This window comes from Folsomia candida, unplaced genomic scaffold, assembly GCF_002217175.1.
Source record: "Folsomia candida strain VU population unplaced genomic scaffold, ASM221717v1 Fcan01_Sc005, whole genome shotgun sequence".
Taxonomy (NCBI): Eukaryota; Metazoa; Arthropoda; class Collembola; order Entomobryomorpha; family Isotomidae; genus Folsomia; species Folsomia candida.
In genome coordinates this window covers 8018514-8036835 of record NW_019091197.1, presented here as the reverse complement: position 1 = coordinate 8036835, position 18322 = coordinate 8018514, and the positions used below count along the sequence as shown (strand labels likewise).

The 18322-nt window shown below is 35.7% G+C and overlaps 2 protein-coding genes and 2 long non-coding RNA genes across 8 annotated transcripts in view; 1 reads left to right on the top strand and 3 right to left on the bottom strand.

The window, feature by feature from the left end:
• LOC118435696 overlaps nt 1-3315 on the bottom strand; it is a 55595-nt gene extending 52280 nt beyond the window's left edge. For both annotated transcript variants that reach the window (XR_004834964.1, XR_004834965.1), the window contains exon 1: nt 149-3315. This is a non-coding gene — a long non-coding RNA (uncharacterized LOC118435696). The remainder of the gene's footprint in view (nt 1-148) is intronic.
• Nucleotides 3316-3481: 166 nt separating this feature from the next.
• LOC118435695 lies at nt 3482-7848 on the bottom strand. The gene is made up of 2 exons (XR_004834963.1): nt 7534-7848; nt 3482-6968 (listed from the first exon to the last, which is right to left on the bottom strand). It is a non-coding gene; the product is annotated as an uncharacterized LOC118435695 (long non-coding RNA).
• Nucleotides 7849-10499: 2651 nt separating this feature from the next.
• Nucleotides 10500-12489, top strand: LOC110849723. 3 transcript variants are annotated; one of them, XM_035851942.1, is made up of 4 exons: nt 10500-10922; nt 11067-11192; nt 11266-11638; nt 11739-12489. In XM_035851942.1, the coding sequence occupies exons 2-4, from the start codon at nt 11155-11157 to the stop codon at nt 12204-12206; spliced, it is 879 nt and encodes a 292-aa protein (XP_035707835.1). In that variant the 5' UTR covers nt 10500-10922; nt 11067-11154; the 3' UTR covers nt 12207-12489. The 3 variants fall into 3 exon arrangements, with proteins under 3 accessions (XP_035707835.1, XP_035707833.1, XP_035707834.1); XM_035851940.1 differs by lacking the exon at nt 11067-11192; XM_035851941.1 differs by having other exon boundaries at nt 10500-11192.
• Nucleotides 12490-13573: 1084 nt separating this feature from the next.
• On the bottom strand, nt 13574-17470 carry LOC110849972 (carboxypeptidase B). 2 transcript variants are annotated; one of them, XM_022097456.2, is made up of 10 exons: nt 16810-17447; nt 16515-16745; nt 16065-16201; nt 15626-15701; nt 15391-15543; nt 15173-15328; nt 14666-14765; nt 14167-14372; nt 13883-13967; nt 13574-13812 (listed from the first exon to the last, which is right to left on the bottom strand). In XM_022097456.2, exons 2-10 carry the CDS (start codon nt 16665-16667, stop codon nt 13631-13633), a joined length of 1248 nt encoding a protein of 415 aa, XP_021953148.1. In that variant the 5' UTR covers nt 16668-16745; nt 16810-17447; the 3' UTR covers nt 13574-13630. The 2 variants fall into 2 exon arrangements, with proteins under 2 accessions (XP_021953148.1, XP_035708411.1); XM_035852518.1 differs by lacking the exons at nt 13574-13812; nt 13883-13967 and adding an exon at nt 13970-14106 and having other exon boundaries at nt 16810-17470.
• Between the last annotated feature and the right edge of the window lie 852 nt (nt 17471-18322).

Here is an 18322-nt window from a genome sequence, read left to right as displayed (position 1 = left end):
AGAAACCCACGGAAATATATCCACTTTACTCCATCCCGACAAATGTGCAAAAATCTGTGAACATTTATACGGATATTCAGTCATCCCTAAATGTATGTGAACATACATCGAAGAAGTGCCAGCAAAGTACATAAAGCAATAAACTTACAATTGAATCCAAGTTTCCAACAAAAAAACCACAATTGGGATTATTTTATAGCACAAAAACCAGGCGCCAATCCTGGTAGCTCCAATAAATTCCACAAGCACTTTAATCTTTTACCAAAGGTAGGGCTAGAAAATGCCCAAGCTTTATTTCTTACGAACTTAACTAAATCTAACCTAAACTACCGTAACTTAACTACTTATACTACTCTTAATCTACTCTAAACTACGACTGACTCTCTTTTCGCATTTCGGGAGAGAGGAGAGCCCAAAATTCTATTTTGGTCTCTCCTCTTGTATCCCCGAGTTCTTATGCAAATCGGATGCACCCATCCGATTTACGCGAGAACATTACATAGATTTGCTACACGCAACATTCCCTCTTTCTAATTGTGAGCTTGGTCCCTTCAAGCTCATTATTGTAACTAATGGGTTAGTAAAGTTAGTATAAAAACCTGAATTATTTAGTTTAAATTATCCGAAATTTAAGCTTCATTTCTTCGTCATCATTTCTTTGTAGACGTTCAAGTTGAAAGTTAATTTTCTTGGTATGGTATGCCCAAGAATGGTCAAGAAACTTAACATGTTAGAATAACAGTACTTTTTGCATTAATTCAATCTGGACACCGGTTGGGATTCTTGAATTGTACAATTTTGATCTCCAAAAATTATCCAAAATATTTCCATTTAACATACATAAAGGAAGACAATAATAATATCTAAATCCAGCTTAACCCAAACTGCAGATTAGATACGTCTATAATTTAAACAAATTGAAAACAAACACGACCATAATGTATCAGTCTCATACATGAATGAAAATACAATCATATAATATCAAATAGCATGATTTCAAATACATAATTTCATCAGTTCGAAGAAAGTTACGTAGGCGACCATACGACGAACAATTTAACAAAATGTTGTCAGAAGGCGATTTAAAGGCGAAGAAGTCACATGTTCCTCCCTCCGTTAAAATAAAGTCCACGGGACGACGTGAGGATGAGCGAAAGTGAGGAAGAAAAATCCGTTGTAACAAGGCTATGTAGCAAGTCGCCAAAATATTCGTGTAGAGATGATGGCCCCAGATGTTTTGTACGGAAACGCCTGGATTGTCCCATCAAAATTGTAGAAATAGATATATTGGACGAAATAAAACGTAGGCCGAGTACGTCTTGATCCATACACACTAGATAGATTAAATTATCGCATCAAATAATACAGAAGTCAAGAATAATGAGGTGACTGGGCAATACACATAATTTAGCGTGGCTTTACATATGATTTCAATTTGCGTACTTGCCAATTGCATGTAAATTTTGAACTGCAAGAGCAGTAATTGAGACATCTTTAGTGTGTGAATGTTGTGTTTGTTTGTCAATATAGTGATTACATAAAACGGCTTACAATCAAATCGTAAAAGTGCATAGCGTATAATATATACATACATACATATAATGCATCTGCACATAATGAATTAAATTGATTTACTGAAGACGGAGAATACTCAAAATTTATGGGAGTCATAAAAATTAGTCACTTAAATTGATAAAATAATTAATAATTATTAGAAACACGTAAATAATTTGTGAATGACAAATAAATTGACATAGACAGAGAGTAATTGAAATCTTAGTTTTTTTTTCTTACCAAATACATACATATTCCAGTAGTACAGAAATAGTGGTAACAGAAAATTTAAACAGTCATATTGAAACATGACATTTGAGGTAGTATTATTAAAATTTCTAATAAATGGTAACTTACAAACGTAATGTATGAAATATTCCGTAGAACGATTTAAGAAAACTGCAAAATTTTCATTCACAGTGAAAACGCATTGGGAGTGGGTGCACACCCAACGTGTTCCATATGTTGATGCACATATCAACAAGTCAAAAGTGTGAGGGAAAGTGATCAATTCTCCCAACACAATTTCAACCTGGAGTAGTCGAATTTGATTAGTAAATATGGTAATAAAATCATTCAATAAACCAAATTCAGAGAAGAAAGGTTATAATGAAGTGAAACAAATCGCCGGTACACATTTTCAATTTCAAGCATAAACCGTAATTTCAACTTTAAAAAATAATTAAACTCAAACCATGCATCATTGAGGGAATGCAACAAATGCCTGTGCACTCGGCAATTGTTTCAAAGCCTTTTTATATTTTCTTACTCCTTAAATTTATCCGTTTTCTCTTAAAAATGTGTCGATCGTCGAACGACACCCCCTCCACCTCTAATAAGAAGCGAGAAGTTTGCCCTACTATGAATCTTGTATCATAGCTTTCGACCCTGGGTTTTGGCCACTACCAGGCATCGCTGACCAACAATATCCCCCTCCCCCCATATGAGGCGAGTGGATTGCAGTTCCGACGAAAACTCGGGATCTGCCTTCCAATTCTTCAACTTTTTTAATTTGTTTTTTCAACCCTGGGTTACCTACCAGGCATTGAAAATATTCCTCCAACGCGTTTCAGTTCATTTGTATATATTTCATTTCGTTTAATTGTTATTTGTATTTATTTCATTTATTTTAAGTTATTTTGCATGTATGTCATTTCTTTTCAGTTCCTTTGTATTTATTTCATTTATTTGTATTTATTTCATTCATTTGTATGTGTTATTTCATTATATTCATTTTTGCTCAGTATCCGTATTTCCGTTTTTAACCCATAATTGGGAATTTTTAAATTCAGCCCTCTGAAAGTAAATATTTGCTTTTCGTGTTTTTTTTTTGGGGGAAAAAATATTCACTATTACTGCTAAAAACATGTCAAAAACTCATCCTCAGTTATGTACTCGTAATTTAGGCTAAATTTAATTTTTTGACGTAAACAAAGTAACTGTACTGACAACCTATCAAGATTTTATAATTTCAAAAACCCTGACATCCTTTGTCGTGTCAACTCCATATATTCATTTTCAGATATTTTCCATGTCTGGAAAATAACCGAACTGAAATATTATCAATTTACGAGATATTTTTAAATGTTACGAACTTACATGTACTGAAAAAATAACGAACAATGGAACCCTCACTGCATAAAAATAAAAAAATTGAAAATGCACGAAATCAGAGGTCGACGCCGACAAATTTTCGGCGGCGGTGGCGCCAATTTTTGGGGATTTTTCGGCGGCGCGGCGGCGCGGCGCGGCGTCCCAATGTTGAAGGAATAGGAATCAAATTTTTCGGCGGCGGCGGCGCCTAAAATACTACCGGCGTTCGGCGGCGCGGCGGCGTGAGATCGGCGGCGCGGCGGCGTGAGATCGGCGGCGTCGACCTCTGCACGAAATTGTACGAAATACTTGAATATTCATTTATTTTATTTTATTTTTTATTTTTTATATTCATTCGTTATTTATTTATGAGCCACATTTGTGAGCGTATTCTTTGTCTGTTTTCTTTTTCATTTTATATCCCTTGTTCCATTATTTATTTATTCCTGTTTGCAAATAATAGTAGTGAAATTCAACCTTTCATGGAGTTTCAACTTGTACTAGCCATTTTGCCTTTTCTGGAAGAACAAAAATACAATTATTAATCGTATAAATCATAAAATATAGAACCGCACTATGATATATTTACTAGCAAGACAATTTTGAATTAATGTCCAAGCATAATTAACCACGGAACCCTGTCTACATAAACTTGTTTACCACATACAATTGAGGTTTAGAAATCCAAATGTGCAGGACATATGTACATAAAGGCTAGAAACCGAGCAGTGGCGTAGCCAAGGGGGGGCTAGGGGGGCTTGAGCCCCCCCCCCAGAGCCGGAAAAAAGTAAAATAAAATAAAACAAAATAAAATAAGAAAATAAAAATATAAATAAAATTTAAAAATTAAAAAACTATTAGTTCACAAATTGAAGGTATAAATGTGAGCAGATGTATTAATAAGCGATTGTCTTTACTTTCGAGATTAAAGTCGTATTATCCCGTTTTATGTCGGCAAATTGTTACGTAACAATTGCTTGCGGTTTTTCCAAATCCGAATTTTGATGTAGTTTTTGTCACTTGTAGTTTCCCCATCTCAAAAATCAATCTCAATTATGCTGCTCCTTATTAGCTTATATATTAAAATACATAAACAATATAGGTATGTTCGTTCCACCCACATTAAGAAACTAAAATACAGGGGCTGGCGAGATTATAATGTGTAGCTATTTTGCATAATTACATGAAACAATGGCGGTAATTCCTAATATTTGAAACTTTTCAGAAACTTCGGTTCAAGCTGCATTGCGAACTCACTCTCTCAATTTCGAAAATTTGAAAACGGGTCCAAAAATTAACCCCAAATGGTTCCATGCGATGAAAGATTTCGCAGCATCTGAGATAAGTATTCGGTGCGAAGCCAAAATGACCCCTACAAATTTATTGGAAAACATTCAATTTCAAAAAATAAGACTTTCCATAAGGTCCATTATTATAATAAAGAACTCAACTAGAGAAAGGCACAAGACTGCAGAACTACGACGTCCATAGTCGCCCAACGATCACTCCCCGCATGGTGCGACACTTGTCACAAAAGTGAACCGTGACGCACCAAGTCTCCCGACTAATAATAGGCCAGATGATTCATCAAAATCTGTCGATTAAGACATTTAGGAGTGCGAAAGTTCACGAACCACAAACTTTTTGTTAGGATCACCATCCAGATCTCGAACATTTTTTTAATATAAAAGATTTAAATTATTTCGTAAAAGTAACCTTGTTACATCCACTTATGCCCCCCCTATTTTATCTTTGATGAGAAATGTCAAATCTACACTTAAAATTTCCATCAAAAATTTTTTTAAGAGTTTGGCAGACTTTCAAATGAAAAGTGATTTTGGAAAACTCTGCTATCGGCCTTTAAATCTTCGCTTTCTAACCTAACCTAACCTAACCTAACCAGAAATCATAACTTCACTCTTTATCAAAAAAAGGGTGAGGAACACGATGAGAGAACCTAGAATATTCCGCAAAGCATATTTCGCCCAAAATTTAAGATCAGCGACACGTTCTATAATCTCGCCGGACCCTCAGTAAACATATTAAGTGATGCTAAAATTTGTCTCAAGCTAAACAAACTATCAGCACGAGTTAAATACAAAAAGCGTACCAGCGACCCGAGTAAAAATTTCAACTATTTTCCTGCAGAAAATTGCCCCAATATTCTGCAGAAAAAGTGTATGCATAATGATTTCTGCAGAAATTGTGCAGAACTATGCAGAATTATGCAAATATGTTTCTGCAGAAAAAATGGACAGAAATTTCCTGCAGGATTATACAAAAAAAATTATGCATAATGCAATATGCATAGGGTTTTTGTTGATTCCTGCAGAATTCGACATAGTGATTTCTACTCGGGGAAGCACTGTCCCATCCTGATTTTTGTTCGTATTGTCCTAACTGAGGACCATCCTGAGCTATGATTTCGTGCAGCTAAACTTTCACATAGAAAATGCCATGCAAAATAATGTTTTTGCGAAATATTTGACAAGAGCTGTACTAAAAAACTAAAATGATTTTTTTAGCATATAGCACTGCCGTTGGAATGATGAAATGTTTAAAAGTTATTTTCCTTTCCGTAATTTCATTTTTATTATGAATACGCAAAAATTTGCAAGTTTAATAAAACTTGCTATTAAAATATTGTCAAAATGTGGAATATTTTGTCAATTTTCGTTTTTTAAATTCTAACAAAATTTAAAAGTTCTACTTCTATCAATTGCAACAAAAACTGTTTTAATTGTTGTTTCTTATTGTAAATAACATTAGCGGAAATTTCATAAATTGAAATTTATACTTACATGACAATAAGACAAAATCTCCTTGCTGCTCTTTTAACGCATTTTTCCAATTGTCTGCTAAGTTGATTTTTTTCTCATTTCAAAAGAGGTTGAAAATTTCCAGTTTTTGACGTGCTTAACAAAATAACTTTTACATACTTCATTGCAAAATCTGGTTGGTGCGAAGCATGGAAATATTAATTTGGACTACAAATAGAGATTTCCTAACCCTTTTGAAGCTTGAAAATATAAATATGAAGCAACCAACGAGTGTATTCATTTCGAGTTCGCATATTGGCATAGCAACGTAACTTTTTCGAAATTGCGAATTTTTTGAGGCAACAAGGTAAAGTCACTTCGCAAATTTAAAGTTTCGTTTCAGGAAGAACAACATTCTGTTTAAGAACTTCTTTCCAAATTACAAACGTAGTCTCACTTATAAATTATTTTAGAATTTAAGAAAAAACTAAGCAAAGTTCAAGAAATATAGTTAATTTAATCACAATTTTCGAGAAACTGGCAAACAACTGGATCACGTTTTTTGTTAACCATCATGAAATTACGTACATGTAAATAAGCTTTAAATATTCCGTTCCCAGACTGCTATCAATGTTAAAACAGCATTAGAATTATACATTTATTCGCAGTTCACGCCAAATATTTTTGAAAAATCACGCCTTCGCGAAGTCGAAGAAGTCTTGCTGCAACTCAAGTAAATATAATGGCCAAGTTACGCTATAGGAACAGCCAAATTAGAGTTTATGGAAGGAAGTCAAGACGGAACAGGAATTATGGTTCTCCGACTGCAACACGATCAATTAGAAGTTTATGTGCATGCAAAAGTTTTTGGTATTTAATACATACCTAGTGCTAAACTAGATGTGCTTATATATTTATTCTGTGTTAAAATGTTGTGCTTAAAATGGTATGAACCGCTAGGTAATTGCACGTAGAAATCTTAAAGTTAAAAAGGCCCATATACTTAGGTAAAATATATTTTTCCGGCTGAGCCCCCCCCAGGACCCAATCCTGGCTACGCCCCTGAAACCGAGAAAGATATGTATGTAAGATATGTGTTAGCAGAAAAGCTGGAAATTGCATCGTACAATCGCATCCTCTTTTTTTTGAATGTACCAATGTGTGAAATGTTTGTGTAAATTTCTGTGTGGAAAAGGGGAGGAGTGGAAATTCTGACCGGAGATCCCCTACGATCAGAATTGTGAGCAAAGGAATTAGCGGTCTGCATATCCATGTAGACGGGTAGAATTAGTAAGATCATTGGTACATATGTGTGCACGGAAAAGGGTAAAAAAACTGGAGCATGTTCAATTTGAGCTACTTGAATGATACCCGGATTTCTAAGTTTAGATATGAGGGTCTACATATGTATGTCGGATGGTATGTATTTTATACACTAACTAGCAGAAATACGTAACTAAGCGACAAATATGGTGAAAATATATGTAATCGCATCTAAAAAGTGTCAGCTCGAAAAAGAATTGGGATATCGTCAATCTGAGCTCTAAAACAAACCAACTGCACGGGAGAACAAAAATATCTGGAGTAATAAATATCCAGAAATCCAGAAATAAATTGGGATACTTACCGACCAGGCGCCATTTGTAACCGATATTGGTTCCTGGTAGCTCCAATAAATTCCACAAGCACTTTAATCTTTTACCAAAGGTAGGGCTAGAAAATGCCCAAGCTTTATTTCTTACGAACTTAACTAAATCTAACCTAAACTACCGTAACTTAACTACTTATACTACTCTTAATCTACTCTAAACTACGACTGACTCTCTTTTCGCATTTCGGGAGAGAGGAGAGCCCAAAATTCTATTTTGGTCTCTCCTCTTGTATCCCCGAGTTCTTATGCAAATCGGATGCACCCATCCGATTTACGCAAGAACATTACATAGATTTGCTACACGCAACACTGATACATTTTGATACATTTTCTAACAAACCATCAGTTTCACATGCACCAAACCTACAACTAGTTGTAGTTTATTAACTAACGGTAAATTGGTGTAAGTAGTTTAAGGTAGTAATGCGAGCGTTAAGGAAGACGATTTTAATTCTTTCAAATATATCGATGTTTTACCAGGATTGTTTTGATGGAGGTATGCAAAATAGAAACTCCAATTTATTATTATTGTGAAATTACTTCGACTGCGGGAAGTGAGATGATTGAAAATAAATACTTCGTATTATTTATTGGGTTACCACATACCAGATTTTCTGAAACTTTGCTAAAATTCTTAAATATTTCTTATGAAATAATCCGTAATTCTTTACGAAAGCAAACTAGCGGATTTTGCTGATACCAAAATTCAAAGTAGAAATAAGTATTTAGTATACTCGGCTAAACATTTTGTATAATTTTTGTGAATACCATTAATTTTTTTGAAACACTGGTTTTGTTTCACTCATACCTGCATAGATATGCATGCATATTATTATTATTATTATTATTTATGTCTTCAGACATGGTGTGTACACTGCCTGTATCGGGATGCCGTTTCCTACTTGTGGATAATGCCCACAACAGTGTACATACTTTGGCTGACAGACTAATTTAATTTGTTTATGATAAGATTATGTATGTATGAAATTGTATAATTTCTATAAGATTTAAATGATGTCTGATTGTAAAGGCTAACGCCATATCGATCTTGTTTGAATAAAACCATCCTATCCTATCCTATTCTTATTACTTTGTGACATTTACCAAAGGTTTAATTATAACTCCTAATGATTGTATATCTACAAAAGGAAAATGAAATTAATAATTATTGCTGCATATTATAATATACTCCGGGACGGTATTAAATTCTCTATTATTAAGTAGTTGACTATAATTCAGTACCTTTGACACTGACGAATAGATCAGTCTTGAATTAAATTTTAAACACATTTTAACCTACGTACATACATAAGCTCAGAAAACTAACAAGTTTCGTGCAAATATTTTCTATTTTTTTTAGAAACACGTCCAATATTTGGGACGCGTCGTAACCTCAGCCCGAATGACTCTCGAGGAGATAGAGGTGGCTGGAAACTATTTGAAATTGCCGGTTCAGCAAATTAAGATAATCTTAGAGTGGAAAAAATTAGACAAAATTATAATGTCAAAAGCTGGGGTATTGAGATTCTAATTTTCCAAGGAATCACTTTTATATTTATTCAGCCTAAAATATCTATTGTTTCCAATTCTAAACCTGAAATGGATTTAACCAAATTAACATTAGTAGTTTTTAATGAAAGGATGAGTTTGTAAGCCTATGCATCTTGCGATGGCGTTTAACTAATTTACTTATTTTTCAGAGGTAAATATTTGCTTATTTGTAACATACATTTATGTAGATATATTTGCATTGTTTTTTTTACAAAATTACACTCTAAATAAACCGTTGCACACGAAATGTAGCAAAGGGGTGAAGTGACACGGTCACACGGCCATCGCACGACGAAATGATGGCGATTTCTGAAATCCCCGTCCAAAACTACGTCTAAAACGGTGGATACAAAGAATTCTACAATTTTCGACTTTGGCGTCGTCTACACGGTCACACGGTCACTGCATGTCGAAATGATGGCGATTTCTGAAATCCTCGTCCAAAAATACGTCTAAAACGGTGGAAACAAAGAATTCTACACGTTTGACCATTGGCGTCATCACTGTGGCGACATGACCTTATGAGCTACAACTCCCATCTTCGAACTCGTGCGTACTTCAAAAATTAGAAATACTTTGGCGAAAACCGCATGTCGAAATTCGCATCCGTTCTAACGTTATCGAGGAGATAGACGGACAGACGGACAGACAGACAGACGGACAAGACATTCCCATAAAGGGGTTTGCACCCCTTAATAAATAATATTATGAGGATAGAGAAACCAATTAGCAACATGATCCATAACACGTAGATTGATTTACAAGTTCGATTTATGTAAATCAGGTGAAACGCCTAAATACGAGGATAGTACATACTGATATAACTACGTACGCTCATACTATGGCCACCAAGCAACCAATATTTTGCGAAATAAATATGCAGGCATGTATTAAATTGCATGCAAACCTCTACATACATACACGTGTATTACGTTTTTGCAATGCTATGCGTAAGCATAGCATTGCAAAAACGTAATATGCACGTACATTGAGCAGGTTCTAATTTTTTGCAACATTACATATTTAGGGGTAAGATTTCTTAGTAAGAGGAGCCCATAAAAAAATTTTTACCAAGAAATACGACGTGGTTCCACACTCGATCGTCTTTTATACACGGCTATTCAAGTACTTAACGCCTTTGGCAGTGCGAGTCAGTCTTTTTCTTCAGATCGCCCATGGGAACGTTCATAAATTATGTCATGATATTGCTGGGTGGATAGTTTTGGTCTTCGTATCTTTCCCATGTTGAAATTCCCTATACCTTAACGTTCATGTCGGGTGGGTGAGAAATTGAGAGATTTTGATGACGTAATATATGAATGGCCCCCATCTATTCAGTCTCATTTCAGTTGGTTTAATCACTGTCAGGGGTATGGTATGGTGGTTTGCTACGTAATTCTAATCCACCACCCGACCAGAGCAGATACAATACAGTGCATCTCGGCTGGTTTCATTTTGACGGAAAACTCTTCAAATACAAAACGTATTATCTGTCTTAACGATTTTTGAGTTGGTAGAAAGATACGATGCATACATATGTAACGTAATTGATTAGTACCGCTGGATCCATTAATAATACTTCATCAAGGAAAGAAAGAGCTGTTTGAATTGGGTTAGGTTAAGTTAGCAATTCTTAAAATTTGTATTTACTGAATTCGTATCGCACAAGTGGAAAAATGGAGGCAAATCTACCACCCCCATCAAAAATACGGATTGGAGAGTATTCCCTTACCGAGGAAGGGCATGAATCTGTCGAACCCCACGTACATTTTTCATAGCGGGGAAGGGTTGCTGTCATCTCCGTCTTGTACTGGGTACGTGAATAAATTCCTACATATTTAGATAAGTTCTTATCATGGAAACTCTAATTAACCGGGTGACAGAAAAATTTTTCCCCGGCACTATGTGACTCTACCGTGGGTAATAACATTTACAAAAATAATTGACCAACGTTTCAGCAACAAGTTATATGTAAGCCGAGCCGGTGACATTTTTGTTACCAGAGCATTTAAAATCAGGACCAGATAGGATTTTGCCTCCGTATTTATGTTACCTCAAAGTGATAATTTCATATCACCAAAACGGTACAGTCGCATATTTAGGAGACAATATTTTGCAAAAATAATATTTAGAGTGTATCTAACCTGAAAATGCTAGTGTGTTTATATTTTTTCAGTTTATAATAATCCTCATCCCAGCTTCGTTCATATTTTCCGCCGCATACGTCGTAGTTGCAAAAGATTTCGACATAAATGCTGCCACACCTTCTGATTCTGTTTCTCAAGATTATGATGAATTCGACACTGTGACTCCATCATTCTCCACCGGGGACGAAATTAACCCATCAAGATCTTCATGGCTGACCCAATTTGAGCAAGAATATTTCGGATTTTTCTTCATATTATGCGGACCTAAATCCGGTGCTAGCAGCGACATGAAACTATTCCGGTTTACGGCTGGGTATTTCGCCCTGATTTACTTAATCATGCAGTGTATCCTGGGCGGGAAACTTATGCAAGGAGAAAGAGACGTAGGTGCACCAACATATTTCTCGTGTTTGCTTAATTGGAATCTATTTTTTAAATCATTGCATTTTTTTGATATATTTAGTTACATTACTGGAAACTTAGTTACATTACTGGAAACTTCAGGCTTGGTGGGAAGGTCAGGTGGGGATTTTTTTGGTGTCCGTTTATCTAAATGTGTGCATCTTGGGACAACAAGACGACAGCGTAGTGACCCTCGCCTTCTCCCGCCGACTTTCTACCGCCCTCACGGCCCTGACCTTGTTCACATATATTTCCTACTTTGTCATGATTTGGACCGTGTATCAATTCACGAAGGAGCTCAAGTTGAAGGGGATAGTGTATCCGGACCCTGATAAGGACGGGAAGAAGGAAAAGTTGGAAAAATCCAAGGACGGGTCCCAGTTTACGAAGGATTTACAAGCGATTCTGGACTGGTTGAAGAATGCCCAGCTCAATAATAACGGGTTACATCCTGCTGTATTGAGATGCAATGTGATGGCAACATATTTGGTGGAAAAAATGGTTAAATTTGGGAACAAAATGGATGAATCCCTGCCACATGAGCATTAGGTGTGCATATGCATGTGGTCAGGCTCTGCAATTTAACGCCATAAGCAAAACGATAATGATGAAACACTTCATACACCTTGCTGGATAATCGTACACAAAATTTAATTTTGCATTAATTACATTTACACAAATCATCATTCTTAGATAAGTCTGTTCTGTAATTAAATATTTTTAATTCCTGAAAAATTCAGATTAGGTTACCTAATCTGAAATAAATTGTATGCGGGGCAATACAAATTTTAGAATAAATATTGGGAATTCTAATGGACATTTTACAATTGCAGTGAGGCATTCATCAAAATGAGTTGCTTGATAGCCATACTGGGTGAGCTATTTAATTGCGCTCGAACGATTGGCATTGACATTTATCATAAATACATAATTCTGGAGCATGTTGATCTAATGGTTTCATGAATGAGGGTTGGGTCGTGGAGCAAAGCTATAGTGAGGAAATGTCACGATATTGCTGTGGAAACAGATTACGTACAATTGCAGGAAATTTTAATTTTCTGCATTTCAGTTATTCCACAACGTTAATAAATAATTCGCATATTGGCGCTCACACTATGGCCACCAACCAGCATTACGCGCAATAAACATGTAGACATAAATTAAATTGCATGCATACATCTACACCTTTACAGGGTGTCACACTTGCAGGTCCCGATGATTTTTTTGGATTTTTTTAAATACAAACTCAGCTGTTACTTTGGAATGTGTGAATTAGGATGTGACTCACAGACTGTCTGGAAATGGAAGAACAAAAATGTTATCGAAAACAAAAAACAACTAAGGCGACGCAGAAAGCTGTCGCCTAAAACAAAAACAATGATTAAGCACCAACTTCACAAGAAAACCGGGAGTTCACTGCGTAAATATGCACGGGAGCTGAATGATTCAAATCGGTACAAACAGAAGGGGAAGGAGATTAGCTATATTACGGTTCAAAAATTTGTGAAATCAACAAGGTGGGCTCACACAGCTTACAGACTAACCAGAAAACCTCATATGTCGCAAAAAAATCTGGAGATCGGCTGAAATTTGGAGAAATTCTTCAAAAAACTGGCAATTTGAGTGAAAAAATACTCGGTGAAGAATAAAGAAACCATGACCTTTGGACCGACGAATCGATTATCGAGTTATATCCAAAATTGAGCCAGCATAATGCCCGATACAGGACGGGAAGAAAATCGGATACACCTTCAGTAGCGATCCCGAAATTCGGCCTGAAAGTTCTGGTAGCGGGTGTTTTTTTTGTTCTCATTAGCTTTACCCTCAACTATTCAAACTATTCAACGTAGTAAAAAAATTTGAAGCGAAAATAGTTTATTATACGTAAATACATAATAGCTAGTTTAAGTCAATAGTTTATCACCGCTTCGCTCAAGTCGTAATAATTTATTTCATGAATTTTTACATGGAATTTATTTAAGCTCGTCGAAAATGACCTTGATCCCTGCCATGAATTCTTCACATTGCGGCAAAATTTGATCTGCGGGTAAAAGGACGGTGTATTGCCCTTTGTCCCTGAATTCATAGGTCAGATGTATCTTGGCGGATGGAAAATTCAAGTACGCCCAATCCATACTGGTCCCTGGGGCCGGGTCTAGAAACAAATATTCAAAGACAATTATAAATCGTGAAATTTACTGGACGAAATGATTGTAAAAGCATACGCCAAACATCGAACACACTTCCGGTTGTGTAAACCATGCCATGTGGGATTTGATGGGCTGCCGCGGCCAAGTTTGCTATTCTAATCTAGATTAATAAAATATTTATGTTCGTTGGTATTTGTTGTGGCAGAATTGGGTAAAATTTTTGTTAACGCCTGTCCATAAATTAGGTAACGGAAGGAGCATTTTATATAAATTTGTAGAGGGTGATTTTGACTTTAAATCTATCGAATAGGGTAAAATTTTGAGTTAGACAATTTACAAACGGCGGAATACGCACGTACGTATTCATTATATTCCGGTATTTGCGTAGAGTCTCGTCCCGTCGGAATTAAAACGTTTTGCCCCCAGCTGTGCAGACTTATGTAAGCAATAAGGTTGGCACGGATGGAGTCTAAATATTGCGCAATTGCGATGCATTCCAACTCTGTGAAAACGGCGTCTCCAGCGAAATAAAGGTCGCAGGGGTCTTTAGAACCCCCATCGTTTTCTGAAAAATAGAAAATAGATACTAATTGGCGTTCAAGTTATAGAGAGAGTTAGCCCCCATAAAATGGACGCTTGCTCAAAAGCAATAACCTGCGAATCGGTTAATTATCAGTAGAAAGGTTGAAGTTTTGAAAACTACTAAAATTTACTAAAATTTCCAATTTTTTAATACTATTTTATACTATGTCCGCTACATTGTGACCTTCTTGTCGGAACTAATTAAAAAATTTGGAGAGGAAAAATATGCAGAAAACTCGCAGGGGTAAGAAAAACAAAGTCTTTGTTGAACCTTACCTAGCCAGTAGGCGTCGAAATTTCTATTCGGATCTACGCCACGGCATCCATTTATTGCCGTGGCAGAAGTGTTTGATCGGGTCTTCCTCCAAAATCTGTCCTACTTAGGAATAATAATGGAATTAGATATTTGTTGTTGTGAAATGTGGCCTCAGAAGGTCGGGGGGGAGGGCTTTAGTATTTTAGGGTATGACGTGGATAGTTCTTGCCTATGTGGGGAGATTCTGGGACATGAACAAAGGTCGCCATCCGCGGCCAATGCAGTAAAGGGTTAGCAAATAGGTGGGGGGGGGGCAATCCAGTATTTTTTGTTTTAAGCGCATAAAGTTGAACTAATTTGAAGTAAATTTGTTTAAACTAATCAAAATTAAGCGAGTAATGTGAAAGGTAACTTGATAGGCTGCGAGTCGGAAATTGCGTTTGCGAGATTACTCCATTTTAAGAGATTATGCGCTTTAACTAAAAAAAACTAAATAGGTCTCCCTCGACATTCATTTGAATTTATACGGTTAAATGAGAGAAAACGAATCCGTCCGGGTTAGCCATGGGTAAAATGTGAAAATTAAAATCGTCCAAGTAAGCTTGAATCTCAATATCTGGGCTATTCAGGAGTTGATCGATTAAATAGAGCCCGACCGCGGATGAAATCCATTCTCGGGCATGCTAAAATAAGGTTCCATTTGAAGAAATAATTAGCTTAAAAATGGCGGTAGTAATATTCTTACAATATTAGAATCAATCCATATAATTGGTTTCGTGGTGCTGCCCTTGTTAATTTTGAGGAGAAATAAGTCCCTTCCCTCGAACGATTTTCCGATCGTTGTGAGGGTCACGAGGTCAGGATGTCCGACACTTTGAACGGTCAGGTATTGGTTGATCTATTCAAAAATAGAATTAGCGGGAAAATCAGTTGGTGAGATTTGAATGGAATTGAATAGATAAATATGTAAGTTTATTAACCGAGTCCAAATCGTAGTATGCGTCCCAACTGATATCTCCATTCATTCTAGTCATGACCTTTTGAGAACGGATTGACCTATTTTTTTAAAAGTATTTATGAGGCAAAGGAATAACTGTTCTTGATAAAATTGTTCGATTTGGTTAGGTATACAAATTTGTCTGCCTTCAATAAATTATTTGAAAAAATAACATGGATTGGTTGCAGAAAAGTTGAGAGTATTTCGAGGGTATGGATTTCCTGGTAATGTAGGAAATTTAAGACGAGGGTTGCGGGGGAATAAAAATGAGGGAAAAATCTGGGGAAATCTCAAACAATTTTCTAAAATTAGAAAATGATGATTAGAAATATTAGAATTAGAAAGTGAAATTAGAAAATTAGAAATTAGAAAAATTAGAAAATAAAATTAGAAAATGAATCCCATTTTAAAAGCGGCCTTACCTTCCTACATCAGGATTAGTTAAAAGATGCTCAGTTTCGAATTTTTTCAAAGATTCCAACACAAAATCCAACACTTGTGGGGAAGCAATTACATGGGAATGATCCCCAACAAGAGGATCACCTCCAATAAATGATACCTTAAAAGTAAAAATAGAACAGAATTGATTAATAATTATTTTGATTTGAAATTATTACTTTCGTTATATTCTTAAAGGTCAAAACAAAAGAAAATTGATTATGGACACATAGAAAAGCGGGCAATGTTTAGTCTTTTGGAAAATTTGACACCATTTTTGTATATATACGTTGTTCATTGTATGTAATTATTCAGGTAATAAGACAATTACAAGGCGATGAGTCATCGCCGATGACTCAATGTCGTTACGCAGGCACTTATACTGTCTCCTCATGGTAATAGTGTTATTACCAAATTATTTAGAGTGCCCATACCCCTTGGTGTTTACTCAGGTCCCTTAAATGATCTTCTTGTCGCTTGGTCTGTGGTGTGACTCTAAGCATGCTGTGCCCATCGTACATGGCACCAGTGGTGAGCCCGATTAATGTGGAAATAAAACCCACAGTTAGTCCAACTATTGGTAACATAGTTGTTGCGAAGGATAATTAAACCTTGAAATTATTTTTGTACGCGACTCTCTCCTCTAATCGACCGGATCGGAGGACCTGGAAAAGGCAACTACTCAGTATAACGTGTGTGAAATGTCAGTTATCAGATTTATTTTCTCACATTTGCTTGATTATAATGATTAATCAGAAACAGCTCAGTGACTCGATACTGACTAGTTGAATAATGGCGAATTTATGGTGGAATGCCCATACATTACATAACGAACTGAAGAGGGATATGAGGAATTTCTTTGTGATTGATGGCAAAAGGTAAAATTTTTGGGAATCTAGAATGACCAAATTTACGCAGAGACCCTCGACCCATGGAATATTTCGTTAATCTTTCTCGGAACGTTTAAAAATTTATTGTATGATAACTTTGGCTATGCACAATCAAGGTAAATTTTTCTGCTGGGATGGGAATGTTAAAGTGAGGATTTAGTTAAGGATTATCACAAATCCAGAGATAGGGACGTTTCTATCTGCTCTCATTAATTAATCTTTTACGTAATATGACGTAAGCTGAACTCCTATCGCAAATATTTTGATTGTTGGGTAACCTGTGAAACGTCAGCACACTCTAGATAAGAGTTGTGCTAAATTTACACAAGGTTGAGTAAAAAAGAGGATGACACAATAATTTGGCAAAATTTACACAATGGTTGGGTAAATTTTACTCAACTTTTATTTAGAGTGCATTATTTTTACATTCGTGGAACACGATAATGATATCGGAATCAAGAAGTTTCTGGATTCTCCCCATTAAATTAAGTCGACGATATGTAGATGAACAATATTCCAAGAGATTATTTTTAAAAATTGTTGAGAAAAATTAAGTGGTGTTAAACAAATAAATCTCAAATTACGCGTAGTCTTAACCATTTTTGAATTTGGATTCAACTCTCTTTCTTTTGAATTTCTTTAAAATTTTCAAATCTCTGAAGGTCTTAATTGTATTTAAAAAGCTGCAGAAACCATGAAGCAGGATGGTGACATGAATATCACCCTCATTCCGTCGTCGGTAAAGTTTATTAATAACCTTAAGAAATCCAATCATAAACTTGATTAAACATTCGTTAATTTATTTAGTACCGACTTTAATTCTGATTTCTCAATATTATTTATCTGACGATAATACTTCGATTGTATTGCTTGTATCGTAATAAATTGTTTATCCAAGCTCATATCATTCCAGAATTTAATGTCCTAGTTTTATAATGTCAATAATAAAAATTATTTCGGCCCAACCATAAATAACCAATTTGGAAAATTACTTTTTAAACAGATTTAGAGCGTATCGATTAATTCTACGTACTAAACGATTAAAAACTACTTGCGAAATTTTCCGCCTTCTCTATCTTCAGTCGACATTTTACCCCGAACACGGAATAAACTTCGCTATGGATTCTGATCTTCGAAGAATGCGAAAGGCTTTCGACACGTACGCTAAATTAATGCAAATTATCGCTAATCCTGTCATCCAGTGGGATATTTCTACTCAAAAATGGATCTACCAGACGAATCTGAAACTTACTCTGCTCTGGTATTACAACTCGATCGTAATGGTTGGGTTGTGGGGTTTGTCTGCCTTCGCGGTTTTGTTAAATATTCTGCTCAACAAGGAAGCAGATCCC

Bases quoted from the DNA above. Each gene is read 5' to 3' on its own strand.
- LOC110849972 (XM_022097456.2), bottom strand. From the start codon at position 16,667: ATGTTACCAATAGTTGGACTAACTGTGGGTTTTATTTCCACATTAATC. The intron at 16,202-16,514 runs GTATGGGCACTC...TTTACTTTTAAG, and splicing joins ACCTGAGTAAACACCAAGGG to GTATCATTTATTGGAGGTGA. The intron at 15,544-15,625 runs GTTAATAAACTT...ATTTTTGAATAG, and splicing joins CATACTACGATTTGGACTCG to ATCAACCAATACCTGACCGT.
- LOC110849723 (XM_035851940.1), top strand. From the start codon at position 10,852: ATGAATCTGTCGAACCCCACGTACATTTTTCATAGCGGGGAAGGGTTG. The intron at 10,923-11,265 runs GTACGTGAATAA...TGAAAATGCTAG, and splicing joins TCATCTCCGTCTTGTACTGG to TGTGTTTATATTTTTTCAGT. The intron at 11,639-11,738 runs GTAGGTGCACCA...CTGGAAACTTAG, and splicing joins TTATGCAAGGAGAAAGAGAC to TTACATTACTGGAAACTTCA.